Source organism: Corvus hawaiiensis, chromosome 1 (genome assembly GCF_020740725.1).
Source record: "Corvus hawaiiensis isolate bCorHaw1 chromosome 1, bCorHaw1.pri.cur, whole genome shotgun sequence".
Lineage (NCBI taxonomy): Eukaryota > Metazoa > Chordata > Aves > Passeriformes > Corvidae > Corvus > Corvus hawaiiensis.
The window spans coordinates 97,724,525-97,741,746 of NC_063213.1; the positions used below are offsets into that span (position 1 = coordinate 97,724,525).

The 17,222-nt window shown below is 54.3% G+C and overlaps 1 protein-coding gene across 1 annotated transcript; it reads right to left on the reverse strand.

Annotated features, from left to right (window-relative positions):
- Positions 1 to 7: 7 nt before the first annotated feature.
- LOC125333729 (speckle type BTB/POZ protein) lies at positions 8 to 17,020 on the reverse strand. The gene is made up of 10 exons (XM_048319903.1): positions 16,717 to 17,020; positions 10,730 to 10,865; positions 9,434 to 9,555; positions 7,986 to 8,137; positions 7,758 to 7,885; positions 5,664 to 5,841; positions 4,946 to 5,001; positions 4,413 to 4,535; positions 2,219 to 2,361; positions 8 to 1,156 (listed from the first exon to the last, which is right to left on the reverse strand). Exons 2-10 carry the CDS (start codon positions 10,805 to 10,807, stop codon positions 1,012 to 1,014), a joined length of 1,125 nt encoding a protein of 374 aa, XP_048175860.1. The 5' UTR covers positions 10,808 to 10,865; positions 16,717 to 17,020; the 3' UTR covers positions 8 to 1,011.
- Positions 17,021 to 17,222: the final 202 nt, after the last annotated feature.

Here is a 17,222-nt window from a genome sequence, read left to right on the forward strand (position 1 = left end):
CACACGGTACAAAATAGGAATTATTTATATTTTCCAAAAGAAAAAAAAAAAAACCAAAAAACAAAAAACCCAAAAAGAATTCCCAGCTATTGAAACATCTCTGCTGTAAGAAGTGACGGAATAGAAAGGAACAGGGCTGGCTCCAGACAGCCACACCAGGTACAAACAGTGTAAGAATCATGGAGCAACTCAGGGACGTCGCACGCAGCCTTCAGCAACAACAAAATTCATCCTGGGGGGGGGGGGGGGGGGGGGGTTGGGGTTATTTTTTTTTTGTTAAAAAAAGAAGGAGGAAAGGGGAAATAAAGCAGGGGAAAATGCCAGAAACTTTTCCCACAATATTTCGAACAGAAACCGTCGGTGTCGCTCTCGGCGCGAGGGGTCTGCAGTCCTCTCCAAGCACAGCCCTCAGTGCTCCTCGCGCTCCGAGCTGAGATTTTATAGAAAAAGGGGGTTTTGAACCATTTTTTCTGCTTGCAGTGGACACACAAGTGCTAAAACAGAGCAAATTCATCTCCTTGCTGCGGGCAGAGGGGGCACACGCACGTCCAGCGCTCGGCTCGGCCGCAAGGACTCGCGGAACGTTTGCCATAAATACTCCTGGAGCTCCTGTCGGGGATTTCCTTCCCAAAACCTCGCTGGAACTTCTGCCTTCACTCCTCCCAAAGCGAGCAATGTCCTCCTGCCCCAGCATCCCACACACACAGAGCCCCGGGGCCGGGAATCCCGGGGGAACGGCGCCGGATCCCGAGCCTGGAGCCGGGTGCAAGGGAACACACAGACACAGGGAATCGCAGGAACAGCCCCAGAGCCCACCCTCCCCCCTTTTCCCAAAGTTTCTCGGTGCTGTTGGACAAAGTCTGGATGTCACACGGAGCAGCCTCTTCCCCCCAACAACAGAGTCCAAGCTCCACAGGTTTCGCCGGCTCCCCGGTGGTCAAGGGTTGGGCAGCAGCGGCAGCAGCAGCTGGGGCCGCTTCCAGAAAAGCTCGGGATGAGGGCGGGCGGGGTTTAGGATTGCTTCAGCCGCTTGCGGGGCGGGCCCAGGAACGGGCACTGCGCCGAGGCCAGCGAGCGATAGGCCTCGGCCACCAGGTGTGGGTGGGACACCACCATGGACTTCCAGCCCGACGTCTCCATCACGTCCGAGGCGTGGCTGCAACGCAGGGGAAAAACGGGATTAGGGACTGGGATAACCGGGAACAGACCGGGATTGGGGACCAGGAGAACCGAGGAACAAACCGGGATTAGGGACCAGGAGAATGGGGAGAAAACCGGGATTTCGGACTGGGATAATGGGGCAACAAACCGGGATTAGGGACTGGGATAACAGGGAACAAAGTGGGATCAGGGGCCGGGAAAACGGGAGCAGCCCTACAGGTCCTTCCCACAGGCCTGAGGAACTCGGGGGTTCCTCCTCCTGGAGCTCTGTCAGGTGTCTGAGGGGTTTGGCACCATTTTGGGCTTGGATTTAAGCAGGAAAAGCTCCAGCAGGCTCCAGGTGGGATGGCAGAACACGGAGCTCATCCCCCCGGCTCTCAGCACAGGAATGGTTTAAATCAATATAAAAAGCACTGGAAGAGCTGCACCGAGTGACAGAAATGTTCCATTTATTAAAGCTTGGCAGGGATTTTCCATCTGCTGCTGGATTCAGAGCTGGAATCAATCCCTCAGCATCAAATCATGGAACGCTTTGGGGTGGAAGGACCTTAAAGCTCACCCAGCTCCATGGGCAGGACAGCTCCCCCTACCCCAGGCTGCTCCCAGCCTGGCCTGGGACACTTCCAGGATGATCCCAGCATCAGAATTCCCTGATCCTGTCCTGCCTGTAAGTTCTGGTCATCCCAGGAAACTCCAGAGCAGCTCCCAGGCCGTTCCCACTCTGGACAACCCCAGAGGACAAGGCTGAGCTGGATCTGGGGCAACGCCAGGTGTGGAATGCTGGATAAATCATGGATCACAGGGAGACAACCCAAAACCAACAGAGGAGAACCTTCCCTGCACAGCCAACTCAGGAGCTGGGAACTGCTGCTAACAGGGAACGTTGAACAACAAATCCTGGAATCCTGGAGGCTGGGAAGGATCCTTGGGATCACCAAGTCCAACTGTGGTTTGTTTGGAGTGAGCAGTGAAAGAGGGAAGGGGAAAGGGAAGGGGAAGGGAAAGGGGAAGGGAAAGGGAAAGGGAAGAGCTGGTCCCTGCTGCAGTAATCACTCACTAATTAATGAAGTCCACGGCCTGGGTTTTGAGCTGGTCCGCGCTGTGCAGGTCAGCCAGGATCAGGATCTCGGCCGCGTTCTCCACGGACAGGTTACTGCACAGAGCATCCTCACACATCACCTTCAGCCTCTCCAGGGCATACTGGGGATAAAAACTGGGAATTACACCCGGAATTACACCTGGGCACTGCCCAGGGCACCCTCACCCATCACCTTCAGCCTTTCCAGGGCACACGGGGAACGAAAACTGGGAATTCCAGCAGGGAACACCTGAGGGGGATGGGAACCCTCCAGTTGTGCTCCTCCACTTCAGGAACAAACTCGGAGCAGCCCCTGGGTTTGCACCCCAGGAATGTTCTGTGCCGAGCTGGTGGGACCTCTGCCACGGGATCAGCTCTGTCACTGTAAATTGATCGATTGATTGAGTCGGCTTTAGGTTCTCACTGAGATTTCCCCCATCATGACCGGATTTAAACAAGGAATTCCAGGTTGTGAACCCCATTTCCCCCTGAAGCCGGGCTGGTAACAGAGGCAGAGCACTCAGAGTTTGCCCTGCAAATTGAGAGGGCAAATCGAATTTCTTTGCTAATCCATCTCAATAAATAAAGCAGCTTCTTGGGGCAGCCATTAGTTTGGATAATTGCCTGTCAGTGCCTCCAAACGTAACAAATAAAGCCGGGCACTTCTCCTGCTGCAGATGGAATATTCTCCTCCATGTATCCATTTTTTAGTTCCATTTTTGCTACAAATAACTCATTTTTAATTGCACGGTTGGCCCAAAGTGGCCACGGAGGGCTCTCAGCAGCAGCATTGCCCCTTTCTCACTCTTTAATTCCACCTCAGCTCCCCACAGCCTCCTGCACTGGGAGCTCCTGGGCTGGGGGAGCTGAATTTTGGTTTGGTTTTGGGCTAATTACAGCTTTTTCCTAAGAGACGGGAGAGCTCAGAAGGAGCTGCTTCAGTCCCTTGGGTAAATACCGGCTGCTTTATGGGCTTGCACGGAGGAGTTTTTTATTCCTGCTTTTAACAGACACACAATGAGCTGCAAAGGGAAAGCAAAGCTGCGTTAAAAGGCAGGAAAGTCCAAATTAAAGCTCTCCCTGCCCTTCATGTGCTGCTCCTCCTGGAAGGAGGCTGGGAGCTCTCAGTCAATCCCTTTAAATATTGAATTAATGTGGCCATGGCTGTGCCCAGCCCCTGAAGCTCCTGGCTCTGAGTCCCACCTTGGTCCTACCTGGAATGGGGCTTTTCCCCTCTCACCTTGGGATGGACACGAGGGGTCACAAAGGGTCACCCCCAGCCCCAGATCCCCTGGCCCAGCAGAATCCCAGGATTCCAGGAGCAGGGCAGAATCCCGGGATTCCAGAGACTGCACTGGGCTCTCAGTCCCAAGGGCAGGGCAGGGGGGGATCCTGAACTGCAGAGCTATTCCAGGGATAAATCCAGGATTTGGGCTCCAGACTGGATCCTTCCCCAGCACTGAGTCACTTTTAAGGGAAAAAAGAAGAAAAAGGGAATAGTTTGGGTTGAAAATCAGGGATTTTCAGGGGTTAACAGGGCCAGCAGAGCTCTCACTCCCATCCCTGGAGCTGCAAAGGGGAGGGGGCAGAGCCCCAGGGAATTCCAGCAGCTCCACAGGGAATTCCAGCAGCTCCCAGGAACAGCAGGGACTGGCACTGCAGCAGGAAAACCAACACCACTTCCCAGCCCTGCTTTGCAGAGCCTCAGGCTGACAGGAGGCAGAGCAGGAGGAGAACTGTTTGTCCAGACTCAGCGCTGCTCCGGGGATTTGGGAATAACCACATGGAAAAACATCCCTGGGTCCGCTCTGCGATTGTCTTCTCAGCCCAGCTCGGATCATGCTGAGCAGGCTCTTCTGGGAGCTCCAAAAATCCTTAAAAATGAGCAGCAGAGCAAAAATTCCTGATGGTTTAACAGGAAGATCTACAGCAGAGTCCTCTGGAAGCTTCAAAAATGCTTAAAAATGAGCAGAGGAGAAAGAAATTCCTGATGGATCTCCAGCTGTGCAGCTCCAGGTGTGCTCTCTGTCAATCTGATGGTCCAGGTGTTTTCCAGCACATCCAGGTTTCCCCAATCCAAGGAACCTGCCCATCCCAGGGCACCAGGAGCACCGTGGAAAGGAAATCCCAGGGCATTCCCAGCTTCCTCAGCATCTCTGAATCCCGAGTTTACCTTGTCAGCAGCTGCCAGCAGGTCATCAGCCATCTTGTCCAGGTTTGGGGCCTTCCCAGTGTAAATAAAACACATCATCTCCTTGAACACCTCGGGCTCCACATCGTTGATCTCCACCCGGTTCTGCAACGGGAAAATGGAGCCTTTTAGGGTCTGCCCAGAGGCTCAGGGGCTCCTTCTACCCCGAACCCCCTCAGTGGCAGAGGGAAATCAGTTACAAGGAGTTGAACTTGCAGAAAAAAAGGGGGAAAAAAAGGAGGGGAAAGGAGGGGGGAAAGGAGGAGAGTAAAAGAAAAGATGTGGATGGAGTAAGAACAACTCCAAGTTGTATCCCACATTCTCTACTTCTCCCTGTTCCCTCCCAGCCTCTCCCCCAAGGGAACAAGGGGACAGCTGATCCCGGATCCCTCTTTTCCTCCTCCCTTCCGGAGCAGAGAGGTGCACCCCGTGGGAGAGGAGCAGTCCCAGGATTCACAGGAATCCTCGGAGCAGGGCATTCCCTGCTGGAGGAATTCCCCTCCCTCAGCTCTCACCTTTTTGCTCTCCTCCATCTCGTGCTCGAACATGGCGCTGAACACTGGGGACCGCGCTGGGAAGGGAACACAACATGTTGGGAATGCTGGAATCCTCTGGGAAGGGCTGGGTGCTGCCTGCCAGCACCTCAGCAGCTCCCAGCACCTCCCACCAGGCTCCTGCTGTCTCCTGTCCTGAATGGGATTCCCAGAGAAGCTGTGGCTGCCCCTGGATCCCTGGCAGTGTCCAAGGCCAGGCTGGACGGGGCTTGGAGCAGCCTGGGACAGTGGGAGGAGTCCCTGCCAGGGCAGGGGTGGCACTGGGTGGGATTCAATCCCTTCCAACCTGAACCACTCCAGGATTCCATGAACTGGGCAGAGTTAAAGGTGATTTCTGGAACAGGCTGGATGGGCTGGTCCATAGCCAGGAGATGCACTTGGTACTGGGGGCTCCAGGAGAGAGACTCTGGATAAGGGCCAGGACACAGGGAATGGCTTCCCACTGCCAGAGGGCAGGGATGGATGGGATATTGGGAAGGAATTGTTCCCTGTGAGGGTGGGGAGGGGCTGGGATGGGATTCCCAGAGCAGCTGTGGAAGTGGCAGCGTCCCAGGCTGGACGGGGCTTGGAGCAGCCTGGGACCGTGGAAGGTGGCCCTGCCATGGATGAGCTCTAAGCTCCCTCCTTCCCATGCCATTCCCTCCGTGCCCCCCATCCCAGGGCTCGGGGCAGCACCCACCTGCCAGGATGGCCTTGTGGCCCTTGAACTCCTGGCCGGCCACGCAGAGGCAGCAGTCGGTGAAGCGCGAGTTCTCCCAGAGCCCGCCCAGCTCGTCGGCCAGGCGGCACTCGGGCACCTTCACCATGTTCATGGTGTTCTGGCCCGAGATGTTCACCGAGTCCTGCACCACGCTCACCTGGGGGCACAGGGGAACCTCAGACACAGCCTGGAGCAGCTCCTCACCCTGCAGGACAGGGGAAGGGAGCGCAGGGCAAACCCCACAGCTCTCGGTTCAGGCACTGGGGGGGGGAAAAATTCCCCGCGTTTAAAGGGTCCTTTCCAGAGATCCCTGCACCAGGGTGTCCCTCCCGAATCCCAAATCCCACCAGCAGATTCCCTTCCCAGCCCCACACTGACAGCACGTCCATGCGATTCACGAGGTGCTGGCTGAAGGAAGTGGAACCGGATTTTCGCTCTTTCCGGATTTTTTCCAGACACCACACCTGACCCAGTTTCTCCTTCCATCAGCACTGTGAAACCTCCCCAATCAATAGTGCAACAGCCACCAATCCAGGGGAAGTGAGGGACACACAGAGCTCCCACAGCCCAGCACACACCCCACAGGGAACCCCTCAAGGCCCTCCTGCTTCTCCTTCTGTGAGAGTTCGGCGTTCTAAAATACATTAAACCCCACCTCAAGACTAAGTTAAACAAATCCCAGTTTATGTCAGATAATCAGGGAGGTCTGGAGGAGGCAGATTCCCAATCCCTGCTCTGAAGGTGAGGAATCTCCTCCAGAAGGGCCTCATTAGGAGCCTGTGCAGCACCAACCCCGTGGTTAAAACCAGGCAAATCACAGCTGCAGCAGAGGCCAATTAGCAAAGCTCTGTGATTAATTGTGCCCTGCTGGAATCAGGAATAGAGGAGGTGACTGACAGGGAAGCAGAAGTGAGGCTGTTCCCTGAATTTGCTGTCCAGCCCCAGTTAAGTTTCAGTTCTGTTCATGACCAGTGGCCAAGGGAGAGCAAGGACAGCAAGGGAAGCTCCACAGGGTGGGGAAGGAGAAGGGAAGCAGGAAGTGAGAGAGGAGAGAAAGAAAAAGGAAAGGAAAAAGGAGAGGAGAAGGATCCAGCCTTGGGTGCCAAACCAGGTAAGGATTTGTTTCTGCCATGCCTGACTCTGTCCTTTCTCCTCCCATTTTGTGTTCAAGGAAGGGCTCCTTCCACCCCTAAGAATTTCTGCTGCTGATTAAACATCCTCGAGATGTTTGTTCATTTAAACGTGCATGATTACGATGGCCAAAACCTGAAAAAACCGCCCCAAAAACAAACCAAAAATCCCAGCTGTCAAAGGACTTTGAAGCCCTTCTTTTATTCCTGAAAGAAAACACAGCACAAGAAAAGACTCCGAGAAAAAAAAACAGTGCAGGAGATGCAAGGAGAGAACAACTTGTTCTGCTCTCTTCTGGCAAAAAACAGCTCCAGGAGGGGGTTTGCAGTTAAAAAGACAATGGGAGTGAGGCAGAAGAAGCTCTGAAGACACTAAATTAGAGTTTCTGTTTGCTCATTAAGGTTTTTCAACTTAAATCTCTGGGTTTGGAAATAACTGGCTGCATCTCTGCCTGGAATAGCACAAGTGAAATAATAATGATGTAGAAAAACACAAACACAATGACCAGAAAATGGTGATTACTGTAAAATCTCCCCTTTTTTCACTTTTTTTTCTTTTTTTGGCTGTACAGACAGATTGAAGAAAATAAAGAGAAGCTCTCCTTTATTCAGCAGGCAAGTCAAGGCAGGGCAGTTCCCCCGGCAGATCCAGGGGTGTGATTATCCCAAGTGAGCCCCAAATCAAGGAGCACAAAGAGATGGATGGGAACACCAAAGCACCGGTGAAATGATCATCAAACCTGCCTCATTCCCATCGTCATTCCAGGGAAAAGCCGAGCAGAAAGCAGCCAAAAAGCAAAGGGATGAATCATGCGGGGAGAGAGGCACACACAGAGCAGTGAAATCCCGGGGTCACAGAACATCCAGCAGCGCTCCCGACCCCGTAAAAGCCGGGGTGAGGGAAGGGTCAGCCGTGCCTGGGGCTGCTGGGAGCAGGGCTTACCTCACAGAACAGTGTGAGCTTGTCATCCGGCAGGAGCCCGTTGGCCTCATCCAGCAGGAAATCTCTCCTGATGAACTTCTTGAAGCCCCAGTCCTTGCCTTGCACGAAGCGATAGGCGCGCTGGCTCTCTGCAGGATAGGCCTGGCTTAACCCGGGCCAGGGCCAACCCAAACCCTGGTCCAGCTCATCCCCAGAGGGGTTTCACCCACCCAGAGGGGTCTCACTCACCCATGGCCTTGGTCTCCTCTCCCTTGGCGTTGAGGATGGAGAACTTGAACTTGGCCCTGACCTCGCTCTTGGGGCAGCTCACCAGCAGCAGGTACAGGGACAGGTAATCCTTGCTCTCCTCGTCCAGGCCCTTGGGGTTCACACGCAAACACCTGGAAAAGGGGGGATTGGGAATGTCGGCAGCAGGGCCTGGCAGCTCAGGGATCCTTTAAAGGAAGGGCACTGTGGAATTTTCGTGTTTGCACAGGAAAGGAGGGCTGAGAACAACCCCTGATAACAACAGCCCCAGAGAAGCACAGAGGGGTGAGAGGAGCAGAGCTGGGCTACAGCTGATCCCCACACTGAGAAAAACACCCAGGAATTATGGGCAACCCAACAAATCCACAGGGAGATGGGCAGGGAGAACGGCTGGGACCACTGAAAAGCCCCCTGGATATCAATCCTCACAAAAGGAAAGTGGAAGAAATAAAATGGAGGGAATGGATTTGAGGAAGTGCAACAAATGCAGAGAGAAATGGTTGATAAAATTCCACAGGAGGCAACTGCAGGGAACAAGGGATTGCTGGAGGCCGGTGGTTCCTAAAAAAAAAAATAAAATACCAGGGCTAAAAGGAAAAACTCCTCCTGTGTGAAGAAAAGGCAGGAAGAGGCTCTTCCGTGACCTGAAACTTGACACAGAATCTACCAAGAACAAAAAGCAGACAGATAATGAACAGCTCCCACACACAGCGACCAAAACGCACAGATCCAGATGTTCCAGGGAGAGCCGAGCGCAGAGGGGACAAAGGTGACTCAGGAACAAAAGGCAGGCGAGGAAAACACAGCTCTGCCACCCAAAGGAGGGAACACACACTGTATCCCATGGATACAGCTCTTCCAGGGGCTGCTTCCCCACAGCTTGTACCGAAAAGCCAAGTTCTGAACCACTCAGCCTCGGGATAAAATCAGGAATCAGAGTCCATGGATGCACCAGAGCAGACACAGGCTCTGAGCAAAGTCCACCATGAGCTACTGGAAATGACCGGAGGACTCAGGGAAGATAAGGAAGGGTTAGAGGAAAGGAAAAAGCCCCAAATGAGGTCATCCTGAAGAGGGAGCAGCTCCTGGGCAGGAGCAGGGACAGGACATTGGTCTTCCCTCATCCCTGTGCTCTTCCCAGCCACAAGAAGCTGCCATTCACAGAAAGGGAATTCACAGCAGGAAAAATTCACTTTTGAACCCCATGGAGTAGGAGGGGCTGAACTGGGAGGGTGAAATGGGCTGTGCACCCTCACGGCCTCACCTGGACTTATCCCACAAATGTTTTTAGGATAAATATTGGTTTGTGTGCAAACACTGCTGAGGCATCAGGGCTTTCATGGGCAGGATAACGATGTTTTTATGGATTCCCTCTGTCACAGCCCCCAAACTCCACCCCAGCTGGGCTGAACCCTCTCCCTGGGTCTCACCACTTGAGTTTGTCGTTGGCTCCAGAGGAAAAGGTTGAGCTCTTGATGACCTCCCCCATCTCCTCCCGGCAGAAGCTGAAGTTGTTGATGGTCCACATGTAGGAGAACTTCACCACCTTGATCTGCAAGGAGAGAGCAGCAGCTTTAGGCTCAGCCCAGAGGGACAAAGGGCGGCTCTGAGAGAGGGGCCGGGAACGGGAACCAGGGCACGGCGGCCGCTGCCGGCGCCTCCTCCTGCGGTGCCCGGCACGGGGAGCAGCGGCTGCTGCCGGGAGACAGCCACGGGGGGCTGGGGTAAGGGCGGTGTAAGGGCGGTGTAAGGGCGGTGTAACTGGTGTGTAACCCCTGTGTGTAACTGGTGTGTAATGGCTGTGTGTAACTGGTAACTGGTGTGTGTAACTGGTGTGTAATGGCTGTGTGTAACGGCTGTGTAACTGCTGTGTGTAACTGGTGTGTAATGGCTGTGTGTAACGGCTGTGTAACTGGTGTGTAATGGCTGTGTGTAACTGGTGTGTAACGGCTGTGTGTAACTGGTGTGTGTAACTGGTGTGTAACGGCTGTGTAACTGGTGTGTAACAGCTGTGTAACCTTTGTGTGTAACAGCTGTGTGTAACCCCTGTGTAACTGCTGTGTAACGGCTCTGTGTAACGGCTGTGTAACTGGTGTGTGTAACTGGTGTGTAATGGCTGTGTGTAACGGCTGTGTAACTGGTGTGTAACTGGTGTGTAATGGCTGTGTGTAACGGCTGTGTAACTGGTGTGTGTAACTGGTGTGTAATGGCGGTGTGTAACGGCTGTGTAACTGGTGTGTGTAACTGGTGTGTAATGGCGGTGTGTAACGGCTGTGTAACTGGTGTGTGTAACGGCTCTGTGTGTAACTGCTGTGTAACTGCATTGTAACTGCAGTGACTGCTGTGTGTAATGGCTCTGTGTGTAACTGCCCTGTGTGTAACTGTTGCAATTGCTGTGTGTGTAACTGCAGTGTGTACCTCCCCTGTGTAACTGCAGCGTGTGATTGCTGTGTGTAACTGCCCTGTGTGTAACTGCGGTGATTCCTGTGTGTAACTGCCCTGTGTGTACAACTGCTCCGTGTGTAACTGCCCTGTGTGTAACTGCGGTGATTCCTGTGTGTAACTGCCCTGTGTGTACAACTGCTCCGTGTGTAACTCCCTGCGTGTAACTGCAGTGTGTAACTCCTATGTGCAACTCCCCTGTGTGTAACCGCACACCCACCAGGCTCCAGACCCATCCCAGATCCCCAGTTCCCGGGAGCTCAGCCCTGCCCAGGCGAGCTGACCTGTGTGTAGCACCAGCTCTCGGCCACGGGCCCACTGGACATCTCTGCCGGAGGGGGGGGACTCGGCACCCTGGACATCGCCAGCTTGGAATCGGGCAGAGGGCACAGGCAGCGCGGAAACGGAGCTCAGCTGCACCTGGGGGGCACAGAGAGACACAAACCATCCAAACAACCAGCACGGAAATGGGGCCACAGGGACGCAAACCACCAGAACTGAGGCCAAATCAAACCAGCTTGAGCAGTTCCACGTCACAGGACACAAAGCTCCTCTCTCCTCTCCAAGCACCCCCAAAACGTGCTGTGGCACTGAAACGTTTCCAGGAACACGACCCAGCCTGAGAGCCGGGGCTGGAGCCCAGGGCTGAGGGGGCTGGCAGAGGGGAGAGGCCGGGCTCAGCCTTCTGCTCCCGGCTTTGTGTCCCGCAGCAGCGCGCGCTCGGCTGCCACACGGATTCCTGCGAGCGGGAGCAGCAGCCAGGACGAGGAGGGAGGGCTTTGGGATCGGCCACCTGTCTGCACGCTGAGCAACAAGATGGTCAGGGATGGAAAGGCTTCAGCAGGAGAAAACGCAGGGAATGAATAAATTAACCGTGAGAGCCGGCCGTGAAATTGGATTTTGTTGGTGGTACTGTTAAAATTGCAGTAAATTTTAGTGATTTCGTTCTTGACTAACACCTTTTCACTCACTGCCACAACAAGGTATTCTGATCTCTTAGAAATAATAGAAAAAATGTGACTTTTATTTAAGAAGTGTTAAAGGGGTGGATTGGAAAAAAAAAAAAAGACATAAAAATAATTTAAAATAACTTTGAAATCCTCTGAAACAGCAACTCCGTGGCCCCTCCACACATCCCTGGCCAAAAGGTGGGAATGAAACCTCCAGCCACAAACACCACCTTGTCTTCTCCCTAACTCTCCATTATCGGGAAAACGCTCCCAGCCTGGGATGTCCCAGCGTTCTGCCGGTGCTCTGCGGGGCAGGTGAATACAGAGAGCTGTGCAACTCCTCGGGGAGGCACGAAATCCCTGTCCCAGGTGCCATCCCCGGGACCGGGAGCGCTGCAGCAGCTCGGGAGGGGACAGACAGGGAACATCCATCCCAGAAATTCCCCGGGAGGAAAAACCGGAGCTGGTCCTGCCCAGCAGGCAAAGGCACAGGGGAGGCCCGGCAAAGGTCACTGAGATCCATCCTGCCACCTCCAAGTGCTGAATCACTGCTCTGGCACGGCCCAGAATTCCATGGATTGGAGAGGCTGAGCCCAGGTGAAGGGAAATCCCTGTCCGCTCAGGACACTTCAGGTGTCACCAGGTGTCACCTCGCCAGCAGTGCTGGCACCTCTGCACTGGAGCTGGATGGAAAAGCACCGCGGGCACAGAGGTTTGAGGGAAGTATTTGGGAAATAATTCAGATTAGGAGAGGCAGGGACACACGTGGAGGCACGGGCAGAAATATCAAAACACAGGAAACAAAACAGAAAATATTATTGTACGGCCCCCTGTGTACAGGGTGAGAGTTTGTTACTCCTCTGCTATAAATAACAAACTCCTGGCTCTGGACAGAGTTAAATTACAGCTGAAAACAGAGCAATTCTCACCCCATTCCCAAGCACTTCCAGATGAAGACATCTGATCCAAGGGGCAGAGCCAGAGCAGCTCTGGGGAAGCACAGGAAGTGTTCCCTTGTCACCCTGTCCTGCCAAAATCCCCTCCTGATTTCACAGCTCAGCTCCACCTTCCCCAGCAGGGAAACCTCCCCGGGAGAGCTGAGACCTCACCTGCCAGCGGTGGGCACAGGAACTCAACAAGGAATCCTAGAACAGACCCCAAAACGACTGGACTTTTGCCCAAAAATCTCTCATTTTCTGCTTCTCACGATAAACCAACTCCCTGCTAAGAAACCCAGCAGAAATTCCCGGGTATATTCATTTTCAGCCAGGTTTATTCACGGAAAGGTAACCTAGGGGAGGCTGGAAAGGAAGGAGATTTTTAATTAAGAGTTTCAAAAGCTGAGTGGGCGCTCCTGGGGCCAGCAAAGTATCAAAGAGTGCCCGGGAACAGCCCAGAGCAGGGGGAGAAGGAGCAGGACGGGATAATTGGAGCAGGAAAACAAGGAAAAGCTCATTTATCTCCCTGCATCCTTCAAAGCCGTGGGAAGGACAGCGGAAGGTTGGGTTTGGAAAGGGAAAGAGGGGAAAAGGGCAAGGAATGAAAGAGCAGAGCTGCAGGGATGGGATGGGGCAAGGGAGGAAGAATGACCCCACGGAGCTGGGAATGACCCCACGGAGCTGGGAATGACCCCACGGAGCCGGGAGTGACCCCACGGAGCCGGGAGTGACCCCACAGAACTGGGAATGACCACACGGAGCTGGGAATGACCCCACGGAGCTGGGAATGACCCCACAGAACTGGGAATGACCACACGGAGCTGGGAATGACCCCACGGAGCCGGGAGTGACCCCACGGAGCCGGGAGTGACCCCACAGAACTGGGAATGACCACACGGAGCTGGGAATGACCCCACGGAGCTGGGAATGACCCCACAGAACTGGGAATGACCACACGGAGCTGGGAATGACCCCACAGAACTGGGAATGACCCCACGGAGCCGGGAGTGACCCCATGGAACCAGGAGTGACCCCAGCGAGTTCCAGCCTTCAGTGCTGAGGGAAAGGACCGGAAAATCCCCACAGCCAGAGCAGGGATAACGGGAATGAGCTGGAACCACGAATGCCAGGCCAAAGGAACTCATGTGGGAGAGAGCAGCAGGGATAACCCGGATTCCTTAAAATCCAGATTTCAAATGATTACTCCAAGAGCTGAGTCCCTGTTTCCTCCTGATTCCCAGGCTATGGATCAGCCCTGATCCAGAAAACTCAGTAGGAACAAACTCCTGCTTGCAGCCCATCGCACCAGGAATGCTTTTCCAGGCAGGAAGAGCGCTTCATCTCCAACGTGACTTTGTTCAGTCTTTTCCCTGCCCTTATGAAACACCAGCACGAGGAGGAGGAAGGAAAAGGGAACCAGATTCCAACCAACTTCCCCCTCCAGCCTTCTTCCAACTCCTCGGCTGTGTTTCCATACAAGATATCACACAGATTTTGATAAGGTGTGATGGGTCTGCTGGCATAATTTAATAATTTTACATTAACATCAAAAAATCATATTAATCACACTCTGAAAATAATTATTATGGCCTTCCCCTACATCCATATTTGAATATCCCAACTGTCCAAGACCAGGATTATTGGATTAATAAGACAAAGAGCAAAGAAAAGATTGTAGTGGCTGAGACATTCTGTATTTAATATGTTTTTAATCAATAGGAATAAAAGCCTGGGCCAGAGGCACTGGATGCCTGTTCCTATTGGTGCCACCTCCAGAGCCGGGCAGCAAAGCGCTGCCTTCTCCCTGCTTTGGGATTAATGCTCTAATTCGAGTTGTAAATGAAAAAATAAATCAACCCTAAATCACACAGGCTGTAAATATTTACTGCTGAGGAACACTGGGACTCTTAGGCCAGGTTTGGGGAGGTTGGCACCAACCTAAAGCCAGGAGTACTCCCAGGATACACCTGCAGCGCTGGAGATCTGCTGGTTAAAATTCCACAATATCCATTGCAAACCCCAGTGACTTCCCTGGGATGTTCCTGGCTGGAAGCTGAGGTCAGGAGGGGCAGACCCTGGGCATTCTCCAACCTTGTGCACTCCAGGAGTGGGAACGGCCCCAGAGAGGAAATCCTGGGACATTTGTGCCTCTAATGCAGCAAAAACCCTTCTGGGAATTCCAGAGTGCCCACAGAGCTTCTGAGAATCCACCCCAGTGAAATGGGGGGGTCTGAGCACAACCTGGGGCAAAACCACCACCAACAACAACAGAACCTAATCTATTTCCAGATCAGTTCTTGGGCACCAACAGTTCCTCTGCCTCCTCGGGGGTACAAACACTTCAACCCCACAGCAGCTTCCTGCCCCAGCAGGTGTTTCTGCACGTGGCCACGCGTTTTTATTTCAGGGCTCTCAACTCCAGGCACAAGCACTTCACAGCAGCAGCTGCTGGACTGAGCACCCAGGAGCAGCACTCTCGATAAAAGGGTTTCGGCCGTTTTTGTTTGTTTATTTCGGGGGTTCTCCATTTTCTGACAGGTTTTTGCTGTATTTCCTCTCTGTAGCGAGCAGCAAACCCCAGCAGAGCGAGGCTGGAGGAATCAGCAAGATCTTACATAATCCTCCACCCGTGCAGCAAATCCAGCCGGAGCCGGGCGGGGAGCAGGGATCCGACAGAATTCCCATGGAGATTTCCACGCATGGAGCTCCCAGCGCCATCCACAACACAGCAACAGCTCCTGCCTGCACGGGGAGCGGGAGCATTCCCAGCTCCCTGCCCGATCTGGCAGGGATAAAGCTCGGGAGAGGGATGATCCCGAGTTTCCAGGTGCCCAGCGAGGCAGGAAGGAGCAGCGAACCCCACAGGGAAATGCTGGGCACGAGGGGTGCCAGGAGCGAGGCTGGGAAGTGCCCGTCACTGGAGCCTGGGGTGGTGTCCAGAAAAATCCCACTGGGAATAAGCTCAGCTCCCAGTCCCTGCCCAAGAGAGGCTCAGCTGCACTCCCGGATTAACCCCAGAGCTCCCCCCACACCGCCCCAGCGGAAACTGGGACAGGAGCTGCTCGGTTAACTGGGTTTAACATTTATCAGGGATATCGGCAGGGCTGGAGCCTCCTCCGCCGGAAAACAGCACGAAATTGGAATTATGGTGGCACAGAAACAATGGGGGTTTTTAAGCACCTCAGGGTGGGCTGGGGAGGCAGTGATGCCCTCACTTTAACCCCTCTCCCTGACCTGTATTTGTGCCCAAATCCCAGAGGTTTTGGGGAGAAAAGGAGTAGTTTTCTAACAGTAACTCCACTCCAGTAAATCAGGCTGTCAAATCTGGGAGCAGTTTCCATTTGATGGGCACAGTTTTGTGTTACTGTCCTCTGCTGATGCAGTGACAGGATGACACCCTGCAAGCACTTCTGTCTTGAGCTCAATCCCACCCGTAACGAAGTACCAAAAAGGGGGGGAAAAAAAAAAATCTGTTTTTGCTTCAGGTCACAACAAAACAAAGGACAAAATGACACCAAATCGTTCTGGGCAGCTGTTCGGAAAATGTCACTGAAAGAGGAATCAGGTGGATGTTTTACTTAAATAATTTAGGGTTTAGAGTTCTGTTTTATAAAGCATAAATATGTGTCATTCTCCAGACTCTCACAGGGCTTCACAACAAGCCACCACTTAGAAGTCCAAAGGGAAAGGGAAGAAAAAGAGGAAATCAGGGAAAAGTCATTATTTTCCTTATGTCAGGACGATGCTCTAGAACCACAATACAAACACGTTTATCAATGCTGAGTTAGAGAGAACTGACACCAAATCTCATCACACCTGAGATTTTCCTGCCCCTCTAAGAACTCCTGTCAGACCCAGACAATTCCATTTCCCACTCCAGACACTCTGTTCTCCCTTTAGAACACCAGGAATCCAGGCGATGCTTGCAGCAGCACCAGCACCGCTCCAGGATGGCCCCAGTTCCCGGGAAAGGGAATTATTTCCCTTTCCACACTGCAGGATGATGCACCATTTCCTTCAAACAGCACCACAGGCCCGACACTCGCCTGGGGAACGGCGATCCCGGATCTGATTCCCACCGAGCCCAAGTTCCCTCCTGCCTCGGGAATGTGCTCCGCGGTCCCGGCCAGGCCACAACCTGTCACCCCTCACCGCCTGATGCTGCTCCTCATCCCAGCGCTCCCACTCCGGCCCCCCTTCTCTTTCTCCCACTCCTGTTTCCTCACCCGGCTCCAGGCACCCCACAGCCCCTCTCCCCCAGCCCGGTGATCTCCAGGAACCGCCGCTCCAGGTTTTTCCCCAACTTTTCCCCGCCGCCCCCCTCCTCGTCCCTCAGGCCCTGCGCTCTTTCCCCCCCCCCAACTCCTTCCCCTCCGCTCTCACCTCGCGGCCCGAGGAGCGGCCCCGCCGGCGGTGCGGCGCTGCTGGGAGGCCGGAGGGAGTCGGGGAGCGCTGCCCGGGCAGGTGCGGTGTGTGGGGATGGCCCCCGGACCCCGCAGCCCCCTCAGGAGACCACCACCAGCTTGGGATCACTATTTGGCAGCATGTCCTCCCGGGCCGGTCTCCGCCGAGCGCGACCCGGGGATCACTATTACGCAGGTGCCCGCAGCAGCTCAGCGCGCATGCGCGGGACGCCGAGGGGGGGGGGGGCCGGGATATGGCGCTGCCCAGCGCTCCCCTCACGGCCGCGCACGCGCAGCGCCGGCCCGACGCCGCCGGCCACGCCCACCGCCCTCTATGGCCGCGCCCCGTCGCGCGAGACCTCTCCCCCTCCGCGAGCACGCGCGGCCGGGCCGGCTCCCGCGCATGCGCTGTGTCCCGGGGATCTCGTTGTGGCAGGTCCCGTCCCTGCTGCGGTTTCACCAGTAGATCACTTTATGGCAGGCGTG